This window comes from Siphateles boraxobius, unplaced genomic scaffold (genome assembly GCF_051911475.1).
Source record: "Siphateles boraxobius isolate OS27281-9 unplaced genomic scaffold, OSU_SipBor_1 42, whole genome shotgun sequence".
Classification (NCBI taxonomy): domain Eukaryota; kingdom Metazoa; phylum Chordata; class Actinopteri; order Cypriniformes; family Leuciscidae; genus Siphateles; species Siphateles boraxobius.
In genome coordinates, this window is record NW_027509053.1 from 2,046,132 (window position 1) to 2,065,427 (window position 19,296).

The window sequence follows — 19,296 nt, forward strand, 5'->3', positions numbered from 1 at the left end:
CCTGTGCTGAAAGAGAAGGCCATGCTATACATGTTACATAATTTGCAAGTCACAATAAGAGGAGAAGAAGACATGACTTACCGTGTTTGTTGACTGATCACTACTTACCACAGCTTTGATGGATTTGTGAAAGGCGCAAGCTAAATAAAGAAATAAATAAACAAATAAAGATCGCACTGATGGCACGCCAACAGGCTAGCGAATTACTAGCGCGTTGTACTAGTAACGATTTAGATTAAAGCTAGCGATGTCAAGTTAATATGTGATGTTGAGTAAGATATTTTAGCAGTATAAACAAAAGGGAATGGTAGTAAATAATGATTCAAAACGGGAAGATATACGAAGCTACAGACGCCAACCAACTCAGCATAGCAGCGAGGTAGCGAGTGTCAGAGAGAGTGAGGGAGTGTGTGTGTGTGTGTGAGAGAGAGATATTGAGTGAGTGTGTGTGTGAGATTGAGTGAGTGAGTGTGTGTGTGTGATTGAGTGTGTGTGTGTGTGTGTGTGAGAGAGTGTGTGTGTGATTGAGTGTGTGTGTGTGTGTGTGTGTGAGAGAGTGTGTGTGTGATTGAGTGTGTGTGTGAGTGTGTGTGATTGAGTGTGTGTGTGATTGAGTGTGTGTGTGTGTGTGTGTGTGTGATTGAGTGTGTGTGTGTGTGTGTGTGTGTGTGTGTGTGTGTGTGTGTGTGTGTGTGTGTGTGTGTGTGTGTGTGTGTGTGTGAGATTGAGTGAGTGTGTGTGTGTCTATAATTCAATGTTAGGCTGCATAGTTTAGATCAGCCGGAACCGGGGACACTCCCCATAAATCCTGATCTACTCGTTACATCATAAGGATGGCGTCTACACTAATACTAGTCTCTCTGTTTATCCGAGGTTTGCCGCAGTCTGCCGGATCCAGATCTGATGAAGGACCTTCGCCTGGACACTACGACAACGCAGTCCTGAAGTGTCAACCAGTTCCTTCCCTGTTACTGAAGTCAGCCGGATCCCGGCCGTATCCAGATCAGATGGTGGACCTGCACCTGGACCCATCCATGACGCATCCTTCATCAGCCCTGTGAAGGCCTCATCGACACGACAGTCATCGGCACTGATCCTCAACAATCTCGTCTACATACCGGCGTGATGACTCCGACTTCCAACCAGATGCACTGCATAATATAATGTTCTGATCCCGGCCTTATTCAGATCAGATGCTGGACCTGCACCTGGACACGAATTACAACAATAACTTTATAATATTTGAATGATATAGTACGCCTCACTCATTTCTGGTTATGTTTACTTTCAATGTACTGTGGTCGTCTAAACTAGCGACCGCGACGCTGAAGTGTGTGAGAACAGAGGAATAACATTAGTGCGAATCACCAACATTTGCTTATTGGGATTAAATATTTTAACCATTCTGTGTCATTTTTCAATATCAATCTTTTCACTATTTACATGTTTATGCCCAAAATGCTATAACATTCCAAGTAGTTGACTGTCATTCTCCTCTACGCTGTGTGTGTTATTGATTAAATAGCCTAGCCTATTTAACATGGTTACAGGCACCTCGGTCTGCCCATTTTAAAAGACTGGATTAAACACCAGCGCACACAAGCAATTATTTTAATACTCAATTTCATTTAAAAATGTAAACCCAACAGGTATGACATGTCAGAAAGAGAAAAAAACTTCATGAGAAGACGAACATATAGGACAGCCACAGCTTAGTGGATAAATATATTTTAGCTATTTATTATTCAGGATGCACAGCAGGCTCAAGATAATTAACACAGAGATCAGAGTATTCACAGAGAACACAGAGTATTCACTGTTTTAATCAATTGGCAGCCATTAAACAGTGATAATAATCTGAATGTGTGGAGGTGTGCTGAAAGCTGTAACCGGAAACTCCCGATATGCACTAACTAGAACGCGGAAGAAGTTGTGCAAGTAGTCCATTGACGTGCTACATGTGAACGATATTATTTGTACTGTCCTGTAAAAATAATGTAGTTCATTTCAATTATTCAGCCTTTATGAGCAAGAAACTAATGCGCAAATGGCAATCTCATCGTTTTGATTTCAGCAAATTAGTTTCAGCAAATGCAGTGATTAATATTCACGAACCCGGCAGTTCATCAATCCTTAGTGCGGTTTATATTCTTATTAGTAGCAGAATTCGTAGTAGTATTATTATCATCTTATCAGTGTTATTGTTTGTTTTATTTTTAAAGAAACACTGACCGACAATGTCTTAAGCAACACCAGTCCTAATTTCAGTTAAAATGACAAATCTGCATTCTTACGTCCTCATTCATACTGTTACCAAAAGTGAGAGAGCTTGCGCAGCACTGAGACAACGGTACTTTTAAATCCATAAGTAATTAACACGCTAGTTTTCATACTGAAAGAATATTTAACATAATTTGGTACTTTAGATATTTTTAACACAAGAACATTACACATTCTTCATGCTACATTTCTCAACACTGAGAATGAATAAATAAATGCTTGTTTCTCCAGACTCGCAGTTGTCAGTCATCCACAAGTCAGAGCACTTTCATAAAGCCATAGCGATTTCAAGTTTATTTAGATTATATTGTTCCGAGTGACTATGAATGACAAAGCGTATAGAAGGGGGATCGAGCGGGATTCTGTGTCGCTGTCTCTTTTCTATCATAAGCCTTACGCATTTGTCAATCATCCTGGCTTGCTATTTGGGGAATGAGCCAGCGCTGTGATCGGCCAAACTCTTCTTCTTCTTCTGCTGTTGCTTGATTTGAGGACAGCTCGTGCAACAGGCTTTTGCGTAGTTTAGAGTGACAAATCGTACCAGCGTACTTTGAGGTCAAAATGCGAACAGGTTGGCAGGTCTGAGTCTGTCTCAAATAATATCTTTTTGATTTAAAGGCCAGAATTGATTAAACAAACAAAAAATAATCTTTTTGTTACTTATTTGGCTTCTCTCTTCTTCATTCTATGTCCAAATCTGCAAACAAGGGATGATCTACCAAGTTCTCTGCAGTCAAGTAGTATTTTGCATCAGGCACATGTTCTGTGGAAGAGTAAGTGAAGAGGGCGGATTAATCACATTTTGCCTTTCTGTAGTAGGCGTGTACACGTAAGGTGAATGTTACCATGACATACAAAGCATGTGTTGCTGTTACTATGACATGAACATTTAATCACTGCTAACAATCATTATCAGTCACCTGTGTTTTACACTTTGCTCATTTGTCATCAAGGTTTGACACTTATCATTTTACTGTCACTTTATGTTTCAGAACTTTATATGTTTTCCAAGCAATGTTAGTTCCACTTTGTTCTTGTTATCGATCTTACCTAATAATGGGTCTTTGTTGTGTTTTTCCATGAAGAATAGAGCGATGTATTCACAGCGCAAATCCTCATCCGTTTCTTCAATTCCTGCAAGCAATAGATTTCCAGTGTTTAGTAAAACATCACCAGTCATCAGTGATCTGTGTTCAAAAAGCCAACTCACTACTGAATTCTTTTTCGGCAAGGTGTGCATATTTTATATGCAGGGTTTTTGGGTTGATCAGTATCAATCTCTTGAGTAATGGGTAAGAAAGATCATTATCCGTCCAGTGACGGATTGCAACATGGATTTGGCTCATGATGCGGTTCGCTGTCTCGTCAGTCAGGCTCCCTCCGTTTCCTCTGATGAACTCCCTCAAGGTCACATAGGCAGGAAGATGTTCCATTACCAGGGCGGTTTGGTCTTCCAAGATGAAACGCTCATATAGACGTACGGAATGGTCGCAAGTTGGACGCTTTTGCATTTTCAGCAATGAAGTGCCCTCTTCGACAAACTTAGGCTAAAGAAAAGAGATTGATAAAACATTGGCTAAATTCAAATCTCCTAATTAAAGAGTGAGGGAAATGAAAGATGAAAGCATTAGCCATGTTTCCATCACCCTGTTTTTACGCACATTTTAAAGTCTCGCATCAGAAACGTGATGGAAACGGCAAATGAGAAAAAAATCCCTTACGTCGCTAAAAAGTTCACACACTCACTTGAGGTGGTTTTTGACTTGTGCGAAAAAGGAATAATGCGAATATTGGGAGATGGAAACGCATTTGCCAAATTAATTTGATTTATATTGAACTATTCAAAATAAAACCATTGTAAGCACATCACAGTATCATTCGAATCAATGTCTCAGTGTGACTGGTACAAATGTCTCATTTCCAAATAAATAAAACAAAAGGTAATATGGTTTTTAAGAGTTTAGAGATAACTGGCACACAAAGGAAGATGATCCAACCCCCAAAAGGTGTCAACTCTGAATGCAAATTACCATTGTTTCCATGTGAAAGAGGTTCTGGCTATTTAATGGGCCGCAGCGAGGGATTCTGGGCCTTTCTGTACTTCAGATCAGGCCGTGAGGCTGAGAGTGTCCGAGACTCTCAGACTCATGTATTTTTTAAAATGTTGGGCAGGGCTGGACTGGTAATCTGTCATACCGGGCAAATGCCCGGTGGGCCGACGTGCTTTTTGGGCCGATACATCTCATAATTTTTTTATTTTTTTTTTACGGCCCATAAAACTCGTACATCGGCAGCCCATTCGTTTTGTTTTGTTTAATTGACGGCGCTGGGTTAGTGCCGATGTAATGCATTGGTCAAAAAAAAAAAATCATATTTTTTTCCAATGACAGACCGGCCCATGAAACACGTAGATCCGCGGCCCATTGGTTGTTTTCTTGATTGACACTGGGCTGGCCCAATCACATCTTGAAACACCTCCCCCTTTGTGCTTTGAGTGAGCGTGCAGTGTCAAGTGTACTGTGTATCTATAGTCTGAGAGATGGAGAAGAAACGCAAGGAATGTGCAGAGAAATAGCGTGAAAAATAGATATAGGCCCTTCAAGCAGACGCTGTAAAATGTGTCAAAGTATTGTTGACGATTACAGCAATTTACTAGAAGTTTAATGAGTCGCGTTTGTATCCATGTTTTCCGCCAAAATAAAAGCTTGATGCAGTTTCCGTCAAAATAAAAGATCATGTGCTTATCTCTTTCAAGTTTATAAATTAGTACAAAACTAATAATGAAAGTTTTCTTTATTTTTCAGTGCATTTGTTTTACAATATATGGCTATTAGGCTACCGTCTTGAGATTAATTATAACTATTATTATGTAGTAGTGTAATAGTTTTATACTAAAAGAGGTTTTTTTTCTGTGTTTAATTTGCACACTAAAAATGGGTTGGAGCTTTTAATTTTTAACTCTCAAAGTGCACCAGATTGATGAATTTAACATTAAAATGCACACAATTTTCTTAGGGGGGCATGCCCCCAAACCCCCCTAGAGTGACAGAGGTCCACCCACCACAGTTTTACCAAAGATCCTGTGGGAAACACTGGTATTGCTATGCCAGTGCAGCTTATAGCTTGTTTTTTGATGCATCACTGCGGAGTATAGTTCAATTGTATTAATAAATTACAATTTCTTACTTATTTCACCTGTTAACTCTCACTCGTTCCTACTCACTCATTACATGCCATTAGTGGTTTTAATGAATAGGAGTTGAACATATTCAAGGGCGTGCAAAGATGGGTGGTGTTTATGATCATATGTAGTGGGCCAGTCTGGGCAAAAATGCCAGGGCAGATTTTCTGTCCCAGTCCAGCCCTGATGTTGGGTTTGCATCTCTTCTCTTTATTCCAGAGCATTTGATGTTTGGTATCGATTATCTTTGGATTGATTATGTAATTGGCATGATACATTTACCTGACATAATAAATTGTTACATTTGATTATTCTAACTGACTTTGATACTATTTTCATTAGAGTTAAAAGGAATAGTCAAACATTTGCTCACATAATGATGCTCATTCGAAAAAGATTTGCTTCACGTTTGGATGGAAACCCAGCTAATGAAAAAAAACTCTATAACCGATGCTTCTAGGCTTTGGTTGTGTAATTCAGTTATATATCATACTATCTATATTACCGAATTTAACAAACCAATTCTTACTAGAGAATTTCATGAAGAATAAAGTCTTAGAATTAGTCTTAGATTTTTCTAAACTGTCTCTGTTAATAATGTATTGTACCAAGTGTCCATTTCATTATAATATTCAGATTTATCATAAATAATTGAACATGCACATGTATTTTAAGTTCTGTTAAAGAGGGGTGGAGGTGGGGTCACATTTGAGCATTTAAAAATTGACTTGAAAGAAATGCAATAGTCACTTTCTGAAGTAACTAGTTACTTTTATAATGTGTAACTGAGTAACTAATTTAGTTACTTTTTGGAAGAAGTAACTAGTAACTGTAACTAATTACTTTTTAAAAGTAACTTGCCCAACACTGGTTATATATCATACTATCTATCTTATCGAATTTAACAAACCAATTCTTACTGGAGAATTTCATGAAGAATAAAGTCTTGTCAACTTACCGATGTTTCCCAAAGTCTGCACCTCTCAACAAATTTGATGGCAACCTAAAAAATAAAGACAATTTTTTGCACATGATCATCTACAGTCTACATTTTTTTAAACACTTTTTGAACAAAACTGTCAAAACTGATGTTTATGGCAAGACTCAAAGTTCACAGAAGGAAACAAGAGACAAAACTTTTGTTTTTGGAGAAAGAGCAACATACTTTCTGGCCGTCCGATCTTCTAATTCCTTCATGGACACGATCATCATATCCCACGTTCTTTCCCACTTTATAAAGACACCGAAAGTATTTATGTTGCAGTGTCGGTTGACGAGGAAATCTTAAGGTCACTGAAAAACACACAGCAACAACGTGTTAACATACAGCATGAGACTGAACACACCAGTGCAGATCAGGAGCCAGTATGAGTGGAGATTACAAACAAAACCAGAACAACAGATTGAAATGGACATGAATCCAGTGGTACGTGATACCTCTACTGTAAGTAAAAGTAGCATATATGTTCTCATGAATGTAAGCGTAGCAGCAGCGGCTTGTTGCTATATTGGATTGTCTCTAGAACTAGGTGTGCAGGAATCTCAGTTTACTCTAGACTACAGCACTGCATGATGACTGGAGACTCACGGTCTGTGGGCTCGGCTGGCCTCGGCTCCTGTCCGGGAGTTTGTGGCCGCTCCTGCGAAGGCTCAGGCACACAAGGACACACTTTCCCTATAAAGGACTGGAAGCCGCGCTTTACAGCAGCCAAACGAGGACGGCCTTCCCTCCCTTCAGTGTGTTTTTCGGAAAGCAAAGAATATTGATTAGAAACTTTTATTAGCACAGATTACAGCTGAATGATTAATGTAAAACTGTCCAGATGTTCATGTGAATAATTAGCAGGTTTAGCACTGAGGGTCATGTTAGAAAGATAACTTAGTCCAGTATCCAGGCGCTGTTTGACAGGCTTTTAGTGCCTGTGAGCGTCGGGTGTATGTGAATGAGATGTTTAGCCGGCAAGGCTTTCAATCACATGCAAATAATGAACTTTAGTGAATGGCAGTGTCCCGTGAGTGTAACTCTACCTCTGCCTTAACATGTGACGTGAATGTAACAGAACTGCCACTGATAGAATGAGCGCAGTAACGCGATACTACGACATTTCTTCAGAAGCAGATCGTGGAGACTCGTCCACGAGCAAATACTGTGATATCGCACACCCCCATGTGTCCCGCTGTTATTTCTGCATACAGTTGGTACTCAACCAGAAAATAGTTTTGCCGCCGCCGTTTCCCCGCGGTGGCAAATTGGGATGTGTATTTGCTGCCCTTTACCACTAATTGGTGCTGTAATCACAGACTTTGAAAAGTGTAAGTTTATTCTCTCTATGGCGTAATCTGCCGCGGCTCATTGAGGGCTGAGGACGCAGATAAATTCAAGTTAAACACTTGAGTATACTATAATAGCCTACTTGTCTTTTACTTCGTGTTATTTTAATTTGTTAGTAGATTTAATAACTGACATAACAGTGAAATAACTTAAAATAAATAATTGTAAAATTAAAACATTGTCAGGACTTGCTAACTGATCTTAGTCGGCAGAATTTGTGTTTTAGGATTAATTAAGAATTAAATAAGGCTTACAGTAGGTTGTTATTATTAGCATACTTTTCTTTAATAAATAATTAAAACATTTCAACATAAACATTAAAGATTATTAGAATCAAGCGTTTTGTTTAATTAATAATGGCACATTACAACATCAGTGTGCTAGATTCCAGCAGCGCCTCTGTTGTGCTGCACAGACGACTAAACCCGAAGGTCTGTTGAAGATTATCAGCCCATCGCACCAGAAAATCAAGACCAGGCTGAATTATTGTTTTGTGAATCATTCACGAAATTGAGACGATTGCCAGTGCTTTCCGGCCATAACAAAAGATTTGTGACATTTTAAATTTGTATTGACAAAGAAATTGCAGCTTTGTTATGTAAGCTACAATTAAAACGGTACAAAATGAAAACAGTAGCCTACAAAGCAACATAAATTAAGAACGGGCGTTTTTCTGTGCCTCTCTCTCTCTCGCAGACGCGCTCCTGGATCTCTTTTTAGCTTATTTTGTCACTCTCACTCTCTCGATATTAAATGTTTCAGGCTAGTAACACAGGCTTCAGCTGATAATACTCGCACTCGCTTAGTTGGCATAAACGCGTTTAGTCAACAGTTCATGTTTAGATAAGGCCAGAATGCTGACAATCATACACACTGCTCACACACTCTAAAACCCTACAAAACCAGTTGAAACAACTGGATTAAACCCTTCCATTTTTTTCAATGAAAAACCTATTTGGACACATCGAGAGATTTATCTGAAAGGAATCTTTCCTTTGCCTGTTCTGCTGAATCAGAGTGGTAATAGTTAATGGTTTAGTTTTGCTGCGGTGACTTTGCCGCGGGGAGCTACCGCAGCGCTAATAGGCATTCTGGTTGACTACCTACTGTACATGTGAGTTTTGATTTGTATTAATGTCCTCAGTTACCTGTCGGGTCGTTCTGCGCAGGCACATCTGTTGGGCTTCTGCTCGATGGTTGAGCACTGCTGCTATCCATTCCCTCAAACTGCATGTTGCCTAAGGAAAAATTAAAACCAGCATCAGAAACATCAGGCCGAAGCGGACACGAATCAGAGTGGTAATAACTCGAGACTCACCGTCTGACTCGAGTGCATCAGTGCCTGGTGTTTTTTTAAACCAGTCATGATCTAAAATGTTCTGTAAGGTGATCTCTGACTCTCTGTCACGAAGTTTCCGAAGTAGATCCTGGCATTCTGTAAACGTTTTCAGAAGAGAGCTGATTAGTCCTGTTTGATTTTGAGATATGTCGTTTGTGTAAGTACGGTAATGTTAATATCAAATACACTGCATTTGTTGCTGTTACTATGGCATTCTCTGGATGCCCATGAACATTTATTCATTGCTAAACTTCACTGTCAGTCCGCTGTGTTTTACACTTTGCTTATTTGTCATCAAGGTAACTTTACTGTCACTTGTGTAAGAGCTTGACATGTTTTCAAGCAATGCTATTTCCATTTCGTTCTTGTTTTTGGTCTCACCTTTGGACAAGCGTGTATTTTTCCAACCAAACCAGAGTTTCAAAGAGTTTGCTTCGACCATCCCCTTCAGCACTCTGTATAAGCCTTCATTGGTTGCAAATAAAGCGTGAAATCTCCTCACTAATGCTGATTTCGATTTAGCTGTTTCTGTAAGCAATACGTTTTCAGTGTTAAAAAAAAACTTTAAAACGCCCTTATTTCCATATCCTGTGCATAATAAATCAGTGATTTGTGCTGGAAAAGCAAACTCACGTGTTTCGAAGATGGTCAGTGCTCTGTAAAAGCCGGTTAACTTGATCTGCATGGTGTCAGGGTCGATGAGTACTTTACTCAGGCTCATGTCTTTATAATAAACACCCCGTTCACTGCAGAGCCGAAACGCAGCGATGAGTTTCTGCATGATGTCTTTCGCTACCGCTTCAGTCAGACGACCTTCGTTTTCTTTGATGAAATCACACAAGGTCATGCTGGTACCTGGATGCTCCATAACTAAGATGTTGTGATCTTCCATGTCAAACCAGTCGTATAACTTCACGACATGGTTGCTGTGTCTCATTATCCGCATTATAGCTGCCTCTCGACACAAAGGTTCGGAATGGCCAATCTAAAAGAAGAGATTGACGAAAGGTTCGTTGACTTCTAACCTCAAACCTCCTCACTAAAGAGTGAGTGACATTCAAGAAGAAAACAACCAACTGTACATGTACAATACAACTGATGCTTCAAGGCTTTGATTGTCTATTTCAGTTTTATCCTATGCTGTCTACATGCAGACTTATCAATTACCGAATAATAATTTAATAAATAATTCTTAATAGTAATTTTCATGAAGAATAAAATCGTGTCAACTTACGTGGAAATCAAACCGGCGCTTCTTAACAAATTTGATGATCACCTAAGAAATAAAGAAAATATTTGCAAGCGTAAGTGAACTGATACATTTTAGTTGTTTAGATGACAATCTACAATCTTTTTTAAAACATGTTTTGATCAAAACTGTAAACACTGATGTTTATGTCAGGACTCAAAAGACAGAAGGAAACAAGAGGCAGAAAGTTTGGTGTATCGAGGAAGAGCAACATACTTGTTTGTCATCTGATTTGCGAATTCCTTCATGGACGATGCCATGGGATCTTGATGCCAGTTTCTTTCCCAGTTCATAAAAAGAGTCAAAGGATCCTGAAAAACACACAACAGCATGAGACTGAACTGCATGTGACTAAACACACCTGTGCAGAACAGGCGAGGAACCAACCGGTGTGAAGATCACTAATAAAATCAGTAAACAGGCTGAAATTGACACATGTGAATAATTAGCATTAAGGTTTTGCATTTAAGTTCATGTTCCTTATACTCGAGATGGCAACTTCTTGAATCTGCAATCCTATTACAGTATTTTTCTCAAATAAAGTAATTGTTTAAAAATATGTGAATATGTGAATAAAAAGGAAGTAAACACTGTAACAGGACACTCAGTAATCTGGTAATTTCGTGCGCACTGATAATCATATTTCTTCAAATAAAGGTAATGCTAATTTTACATACAGCACACAGTGAAAACTATATGAATATGACACAGTGGGCAACTGGATATAGCACAGCATATTTTACAATGAAGGATTCAAAGTTTTTCGATCATGTCTCCCGTGAAGCTGATCTTCAGTTCGCACTCACTCGCTTCACACGGCCCGACCGTCACTCGCAGGAACACGTTTATATCGGCTACAAATGCACACTTCACAAGATATCACAGCTGGATTCCAAATTGCATATATCACTGACTTGTGAAATTAAATGTTTATTTGATATTCAGAGATTTGTTTAAATGATGTAGATGTGGATTTGCTGAATGTTGACGGCAGTTGAGAAAGTATTTTAGCCTGATTGTTTGCCTTTTCTGTTACAAATAATACGAAAGCAAACTCTTTACTTTTTCACACACCATTTACTTTCTTTGTTTACCAGTTCTGTTTAAAAGTATAAGATATGACTGACAGAGATCGTTAACTAATGAAGACGGAGAATGTGAGTGTGTGATCAGGCGCTGCCGTTTTCTTCTCACGCGCTTGTGTTCTCAGTGCCGCCCGTCAAAATAAAAGTCCCATTTCTAACTCATCGGCCAATCAGAAAAACGAATCGGCCGATGTTTTAAAAATGCCAAATATCGCCGTTGGCGATATATATATCGGTCGTCCACTACATGTGAGTTTTGATTTGTATTAATGTCCTCAAGACAGTTACCTGTTGGGTTAATCTTCACAGGTCTATCTGTTGGGCTTCTGCTGGGGTTTCTCTCAGATAACACAGCAGCGCTGGTCGATGGTTGAGCGTAGTCCACCATTGGCTTGGTCTCGAGCGCATCTGTGGCTGGAGTCGGCTCCTGTCCGGGAGTTTGAGGACGCTCCTGCAATAACACAGCAGCGCTGGTCGATGGTTGAGCGTAGTCCACCATTGGCTCGGTCTCGAGCGCATCTGTGGCTGGAGTCGGCTCCTGTCCGGGAGTTTGAGGACGCTCCTGCAATAACACAGCAGCGCTGGTCGATGGTTGAGCGTAGTCCACCATTGGCTCGGTCTCGAGCGCATCTGTGGCTGGAGTCGGCTCCTGTCCGGGAGTTTGAGGACGCTCCTGCAATAACACAGCAGCGCTGGTCGATGGTTGAGGAGCACTGCTGCTATCCATTCCCTCAGGCAAATACTCGTATGCGTCCACGAATACGTCGCTGCTGCTGATATCCATTCCCTCGGGTAACGTTGCATGCATGATGTTTACTTTCTGCATGTTGCCTAAGGAAAAGTTCAAACTAACATCAGAAACATCAGGCTGAAACGGACATGAATCAGAGTGGTAATAACTAGAGACTCACAAACTATAAGTGTAAGCTATTGTGATTGTCAAAACATTTGGTAGCCTAACTTAACATCATTTTTTCAAGTTTAGTGACAGCATGGTGCAATAACTCGCTGGAAATAGTGTTTTAAGTGTGCTCAGCACATGTTGAAAGAGTCCCTCTTTTTGACGAGACATTGGTTGGGAGGTAATGCCATAGCATGGTGTTGGTGAGAATGAGATGTTTGTGTGTGTTCTGTTCAGGTTTTTCCCAGCGGCTGCACTCGAGAGGCAGTGGGCGCACGTATGCCGTTTACTTTAGTGGATGCAGTGGTTTGGTGTCAGGGTGTCACATATATTTAACAAAATTAAAGTTTTGGCTCACCTGGGACTGGTAGATGAAAAAATCCACCAGCCAAGCATATTTTTTACCTTTTTGTGTCACATATACATTCATTCCTACATTTAATTGAGATAAGGTATTATGTTGAATGAATAAGAGTACATAGAAGTCAAAACAGAGCAACAAATAGTAAGACATGGAAGATGTGAGTTTAAATATAATGACGTAGCTCTTTTGCCCGCCCACGGGCGATCAGAGTGGAACAGGTTAACCCTTCGGAGTCTTGGGCTATTTTGGCCGTTTTTGAGTACTTTTATTTTTTTTAAATTTTGCAACATAAAAAAATGTTTACCATACCAATGTTTGGTATAATTTTTTTCAGCACAACATCACCTATATGATCAGACAATTAGTTTTTCACTTTGATGTACTCTATCAACATACTGGACCCAAAATCACACAAAAAACACAAAATCCGAATAGAAAAAGTATAGCTTTTCTACTACAAAAAACACAAACATGCTCAATGAAGCATTTTAAAAGGTTTAAAATGTAAACACAAGTTGTAAATGTCAACATATACAGGTACAATTCAGATATAATCAAGCTATATACAAAAAAAATATGATTTACAAAAAAAAGCGTGTGTAGCCATAGGCTTTTTTTCTTTTTTTTTAGCTCAGCCACTTTTTAAAAAATGTTGTGCACACAATTATTCAGAGAGCTATATTTAAGGCCTTGTATTCCCAGAGTATGAGGGTTCGCAAATAGTGCAAATACAACATAAAAAATTTAAAATTGAGATAAAATTAAACTATATGCAGCAAAAAGCAGGTGTGGCAATAGGCGTTTTTTCTTTTCTTTTTTGCTTAGAAACTCTACAAAACAATTCATGTACAATTACACAGATATCTACATTACAGGGATTTCATTCCTTGAGTAAGAGGGGTTCCTCAATAGTGCAAATATACCATACAATAGGTAAAATGAACACAAAATCAAATTATACATACAACTATTTACAGCAAATATCAGGTGTTTTTTATTTTTATTTTTTATCTGTGCCTCTCCTCAAAACAGTTTAGCTAAATCTACTCCTAAACTACCTAAACTACTCCTAAACTACCTAAACTATCTACACTACTCCTAAACTACTCTCAAAATCTACTCAAACTCTTCCAAAAACTAGCAATAATCTCTCTCTATATATATATAACGTATATATGTCTATCTTTATCAACTCCGTAAATCCTCTGCCTTTCAATTTTGCGTCTTAGCTCAGTTGGCATGATGTACCTGTGAGCTCTTTAAGTGGGCTAGGTTACAATAAGCTGTAACCGTAATTAAACTAAACTAAACCTGTTCTGTCTCCATGCAGCGTATATTCTCTGGCTCTGTACGCATTATTGCCCGACTCCGGTTCCAACAGATAATGACATTTCATGAACACAAAGGTCCATGTTTAATAAAAATGTTCATGAAATTAGAAAATATTTAAGAGATTGATGTTTAATTTAGTTTTATACATGTTCTCATACTCATTTATTTTGTTATAATGTCAGTAATAATATTTTAGAAGTATAAAATGTGTATAAAGTAACTGGATGACCCCTGACCTTTCCTTGCGAAGGAGTAAATAATCTTTAAAGACAACTGGCACATGTCTGTCTCTTATTCAGTGATTTAAAAATGTTTGCCACTACAAAATCAAACCGGTTTCTAGGTTTCAATTGTACATTTATGCTAACCGTTTAAATAACGATCTAGTCTTGCGTGTGCGCATCAGTTGCGTTTGTGTAGAACTGAATGTACAACAAGTTTGTCCTTTTTCAACCGTATATAACAGCAAGTATGCAAAACGACATATTCTTCACTTAAATCAACACGTTTTCCACTATGGAATGACAAAGCTGTCGAAATAATAAATAAATACACATCAAGTATCTGTATCATGTCACATTGCAGCCTAAAGGTGGTGCCAGAAAGTGGGAAAACGGGTGAAAGAAATCTATCGGTTTTAAACTCGGTATAAATGGAGAGTTTCTCCATGTAAAGTATTTAAGGAGTTTTACCTCGAGACTGACACTTCTTAAAGAGAAACCGTAATAAGAGTCCAGCGAAGATCAGACCCAGAGGAACCAGAACCAGAGGGATGATCAGAGAAGAGCCTGAAAACACAGGAGAAATCATCAGAGAATATGATCACGTTGAGCTCATTATATTACAGTTATATCCCTTTGTTGGTTCCAGACTCAAACCAACACTTTCTCCATCTCTGAGACTAGTATTTCTTTTTTTGTTAAACCTTTCAAGGTCATATAATGTGCAACGATTTGCATTCACAGTAATATGGTTGTATCGCTAATATCGCTGGTATGAGAGATTCGGCATGTTGGGACACAGTGCATCCAGTGATGCGGTTTTCTGTAAGTCCTGCCGGCAGTTTCTGAGCAAAGTGAAGCAAAATTTACCCAGCTTGTTTAATACCGAAGTATATCCCTCACACACACAGTTCATCTATATAATATCACACACAGTGCAGTTTTTCTCCAGATATAAGCATGATAACAAAATGTGATTTTGATTTTATACACGTTTAATAAACAAGAAGTTAATATTAAGTTTAGTACATTTAAGACACCATATTGCCTGTTTTAGCTCTATTTCGCCGAACTAAAACAGTGGAAAACGAAGCCACAGCACTGTATTAGCGTCTCTAAGAAACACTCCTCACTGAATGAATCAGCTTTTTCAACGAATCAAGTTGAATCTCAATGACTCACTCATTAACCGCCTCCTACTGGCGGGTTTAATCTTACATTTAAAGTACCTTTTCATGTTTTAAATCATTTCAAATATCAATATTAAACGTTTTATGTTTAAAACATCAAAACATTATTTATGGATAACTGCAGGTTCTTCATTTGTCATTAAACAGTCTGTGTAAATGCATTTAAATGCCACTTCAGCTGCAGATTCTGTTTCCTCTCCATTGCAAAGATTTTGTTGATACAATTTTATTGCTAAAAGCCCTATTGTGTCTTATTATTATAATTTAATAAATGTATGAAATTCATACAAAAGGTGATGCATGCTTAAAATAAATGTATAAAGGTAAAACTGCCCATAAAATCAACTGAAACGTATTGGTAAAAATGATTTCTGTCACTGCTGTGAACTGACCAACACACAGAGTATGAAGAATATCACACACTTCAGGAGTCAGCTGTACACAGCAGTCCTAAACATGCAAGCTACAGCACAATAACACACTCTGCTAAATATGTCCTCTGTGTACATATCCTTGCAAGTATAATTTAGCTTGTATTATTTTAAGTAAGAAGAGAGTTATAAAAAGGGGGAGTATTGGCTTAAGCCATGTGGTGCTGCTCGGTTGGGGGACTGGCTTTAGGCAATGCTGTGTTACATGCGCTTCATGAGGCACACACACACGCACACACAGAACACACACACACGCACACACAGCACGCACACACACACACACACACACACACAAGCACACACACACACACACACACACACACACAAGCACACACACACACAAGCACACACACACACACGCACACACACACACAAGCACACACACACGCGCAAGGTCTCTCCCTCTCTGTCGTGCGCGCGCTGTTTGAACATACATATTATCACATAGGCAAAGCCTTTTGAAAACCGGGACATATTCACGTAGCCTTTCCCGGGACAGGTTGTTAAAAAGAAGGACAATCCCGGGAAAAACCGGGACGGGTGGCAACAGTAATGCTGTGCCACATACAAGTCCTGCCATTTATGTCGATGTGTGTGTCAGTTCTGATGTGTATAACTCAGTACCTGTTGTGTGGTCCTCCCAAGCCTCAGTTGTGTTCAGGCTTCTCCCAGCGAACACAGCAGCGCAACTCTGCGGCCGAGAGTCCTCGAACAAGCTCTCCAGATCCAGCGGGAACTTTACAGACATGATGTCGGATTGACACGGTCTCTGCCTGTTGTTTATAGCGGTGAACTGCGTTTGCAAACCTCGTCCGTTAGTGACTGAACTACTGTTATGATCAGAAGATTCCGTCAAAGTAACTCAATATTGTATAATATATTTTGAATGACACCGTATTCTGTCAGATTCAGAAACTCGACGAGCTGTGTAGACGTGCCTGTTGTTTAAAGCGGTAAACTGCGTTTGTAACACTTTGTCCGTTAGTGAATCTCGACTCTGATCATCGCTGTTGAACTCAGTCTGTGACGTCACATGGAACTCGCGCTGCCTGTGGCGTCACGGCTGATGCTCTGCTAGCGCTCGAGCACGCATAATTAAAGGGATAGTTCACACAAAAATGTAGAGAAAAAAATAATGTCACAATTTACTCACCCTCATGTCTAATCTGAGAGATGTCTGTCCGTCCATTGAAAACTCATTCACCCAGATTCTCAGAAGAGACTCGATCACTTTATATAATGAACAGATTGAATTTGGGCTTTTATTCTTTATTTTTTTTATTCTATGCTACAAAACAAATAAACCCTCTAAATTCAAATGGTTAAAGTGAATTGTATTGTTTTTATGGCCAAAACGCACTGCATTTGTTTATTAATCAGCATTTATTCAGTGTTACACACACATTTTACACACACACACACACACACACACACACACACACACATTTAACACACACACACACACACACACACACACACACACACACATTTGTGGTTTATGAGGTCAACGTGACTTTTTAGTGGTTTACGGGGACACACCTTTCCCAACATCCAATCGCCATGAAAGTCATGTCAAAAATTTTCATTTGATCTACAAAAAAAACAACCATGCTTCAAAATAGCAATTTCCCTTTTACAACAAACAAATAATAATTATGTGACATTTCACAGGCTTATGGGGCCAAATAGTGGTTTATGAGGTGTCTCTACACAGTGGCGCAAAAAGTGGGTATGCGCGTTCACGAGTCCGCAGTGACGCTGATGACGTGTATCTGGTGTATACACGTCACGTCATGTGACGCTCGTGTATCCGTGTATTCGGGTTCAAATAAATATGGCTGGGCAAAAAAATGCAAGTCTTCGTCTGTGTGGAAATCCTTAGACATGTTTGTGAAGATTGTTTTGTTTCCAGCGTGCGTCTCCCTCAGACTGTAAACGAAGCTCGGGCGCACCAGACACACGTCAGCAGCGTCACTGAACGCGGATCCACAACAGAACCGGAAGACAATACAATGCTGAATAAAGTCCTAGTTTTTGTTATTTTTGGACCAAAATGTATTTCCGATGCTTCAAAACATTCTAACTAACCCACTGATGTCACATGGACTACTTTGATGATGTCTTTATTTCCTTTCTGGACAAGGACAGTATACCGTTCACACATTTCAATGGAGGGTCACTTATTGCAACTTTGTTTATTGAGTGAATAAAATCCATGTCAAATCTGCAATCGTGCTGATATTCGAGAAACAACACTACTGGCGGTCTCATGTTGCTTAACTAGGCTACATCATAAACTATAAATGTAAAAGCTAAATGTTTACAGCAGTGTTTGTTCTATATGTTTCTTTGTCAGTACTAATTTGTTCTGATTTCTCCATGAGATTCTCTCACCTCAACTGGTGTGGCTGTTACTGTCAATACATTATTCATGATCAACTGAGGCAGTTCAGGTGTTTGTATTTCTGTATTTGTTTTTCTTTTTTAAATTGCTGATTGTTTTTTTTTCTTGGTGTTTAACAAAACCTTAAAAAAAATCAACAGCATCAGTAGGAGAGTAAAAACGTTCAAAGAAAAATTCATTTTTTGAAATGGGTAAAAAAACAAACATTGTCACTCAGTGAGTTTTTTGTTTTTTTAAAATATTGTAAAAACAACAATAATATTACATTCTAGTGCTGTCAAATGATTAATCGCATCCAAAATAAAAGTTTTTGTTTACATAATATATGAGTGTGTACTGCGTATATTTATGTATACATAAATACAAACACATGCATGTATACATTTAAGAAGAATATGCTGTTTATACATTTAATATAATATAAAATGTAATAATAAAAATATGTAAATGTATACACATGCAATTTTTAAATATATATTAATACTGTATCTGTATTCATATGTACATAAAGTACGTAAACAAAAACATATTTTGGATGTGATTAATGGTGACAGTAAAGGATAGCAGATGCAGGCAGATGGATGTTGTCAGATGTTGCTGACCCAGAGCACAACCAGGACAAAAGCCCACGGCGGATTGAATGGAGGGAGGAGCCATGATGGTGGTTTAAGGGGCCTCATCCTGGTGACGATCGACGAACAGGCAGCCGCTGGAAGAGACTCCTTCACAAACGTAGAGCCGAGGAAGCGATGAAGTGCCGATGACCCTGGCGACCCACCGACGGAGCCGCAGCGACGACCCCCGAGAAGGAAGCGAGGATCCTGAGGGCTGAAGACGAGCCGATGTGACTGAGGGCGGAGGTGACAACTGGGGGAAGGCGGAGCTAGCCGGAGCCGAAGAGATGGAGGGTCGGAGGGCAGTGGACAACCCGCAAGTCCGCAGCAGAGGCGTGGCGAGGTCTGACCCAGGCGAGGTTGAGCGGCCGAA

At 39.2% G+C, this 19,296-nt stretch overlaps 1 protein-coding gene across 1 annotated transcript; it reads right to left on the minus strand.

Moving 5' to 3' along the window:
- Positions 1–1,716: 1,716 nt before the first annotated feature.
- On the minus strand, positions 1,717–16,653 carry LOC143707661 (uncharacterized). Its single transcript, XM_077200048.1, has 15 exons — positions 16,530–16,653; positions 14,756–14,851; positions 11,755–12,297; positions 10,598–10,692; positions 10,367–10,408; positions 9,766–10,117; positions 9,514–9,660; positions 9,112–9,228; positions 8,942–9,031; positions 7,050–7,193; positions 6,627–6,754; positions 6,420–6,464; positions 3,491–3,827; positions 3,331–3,414; positions 1,717–3,043 (listed from the first exon to the last, which is right to left on the minus strand). The coding sequence occupies exons 1-15, from the start codon at positions 16,651–16,653 to the stop codon at positions 2,961–2,963; spliced, it is 2,427 nt and encodes an 808-aa protein (XP_077056163.1). The 3' UTR covers positions 1,717–2,960.
- Positions 16,654–19,296: the final 2,643 nt, after the last annotated feature.

What these genes read in the sequence shown, in the direction of transcription:
- LOC143707661 (XM_077200048.1), bottom strand. Translation starts at nt 16,653, where the DNA reads ATGTCTGTAAAGTTCCCGCTGGATCTGGAGAGCTTGTTCGAGGACTCT. An exon ending in GAAGATCGGACGGCCAGAAA is followed by an intron (nt 6,465 to 6,626) that starts GTATGTTGCTCT and finishes TTTATTTTTTAG; the next exon opens with GTTGCCATCAAATTTGTTGA. An exon ending in CAACAAAGACCCATTATTAG is followed by an intron (nt 3,044 to 3,330) that starts GTAAGATCGATA and finishes ACTCTTCCACAG; the next exon opens with AACATGTGCCTGATGCAAAA.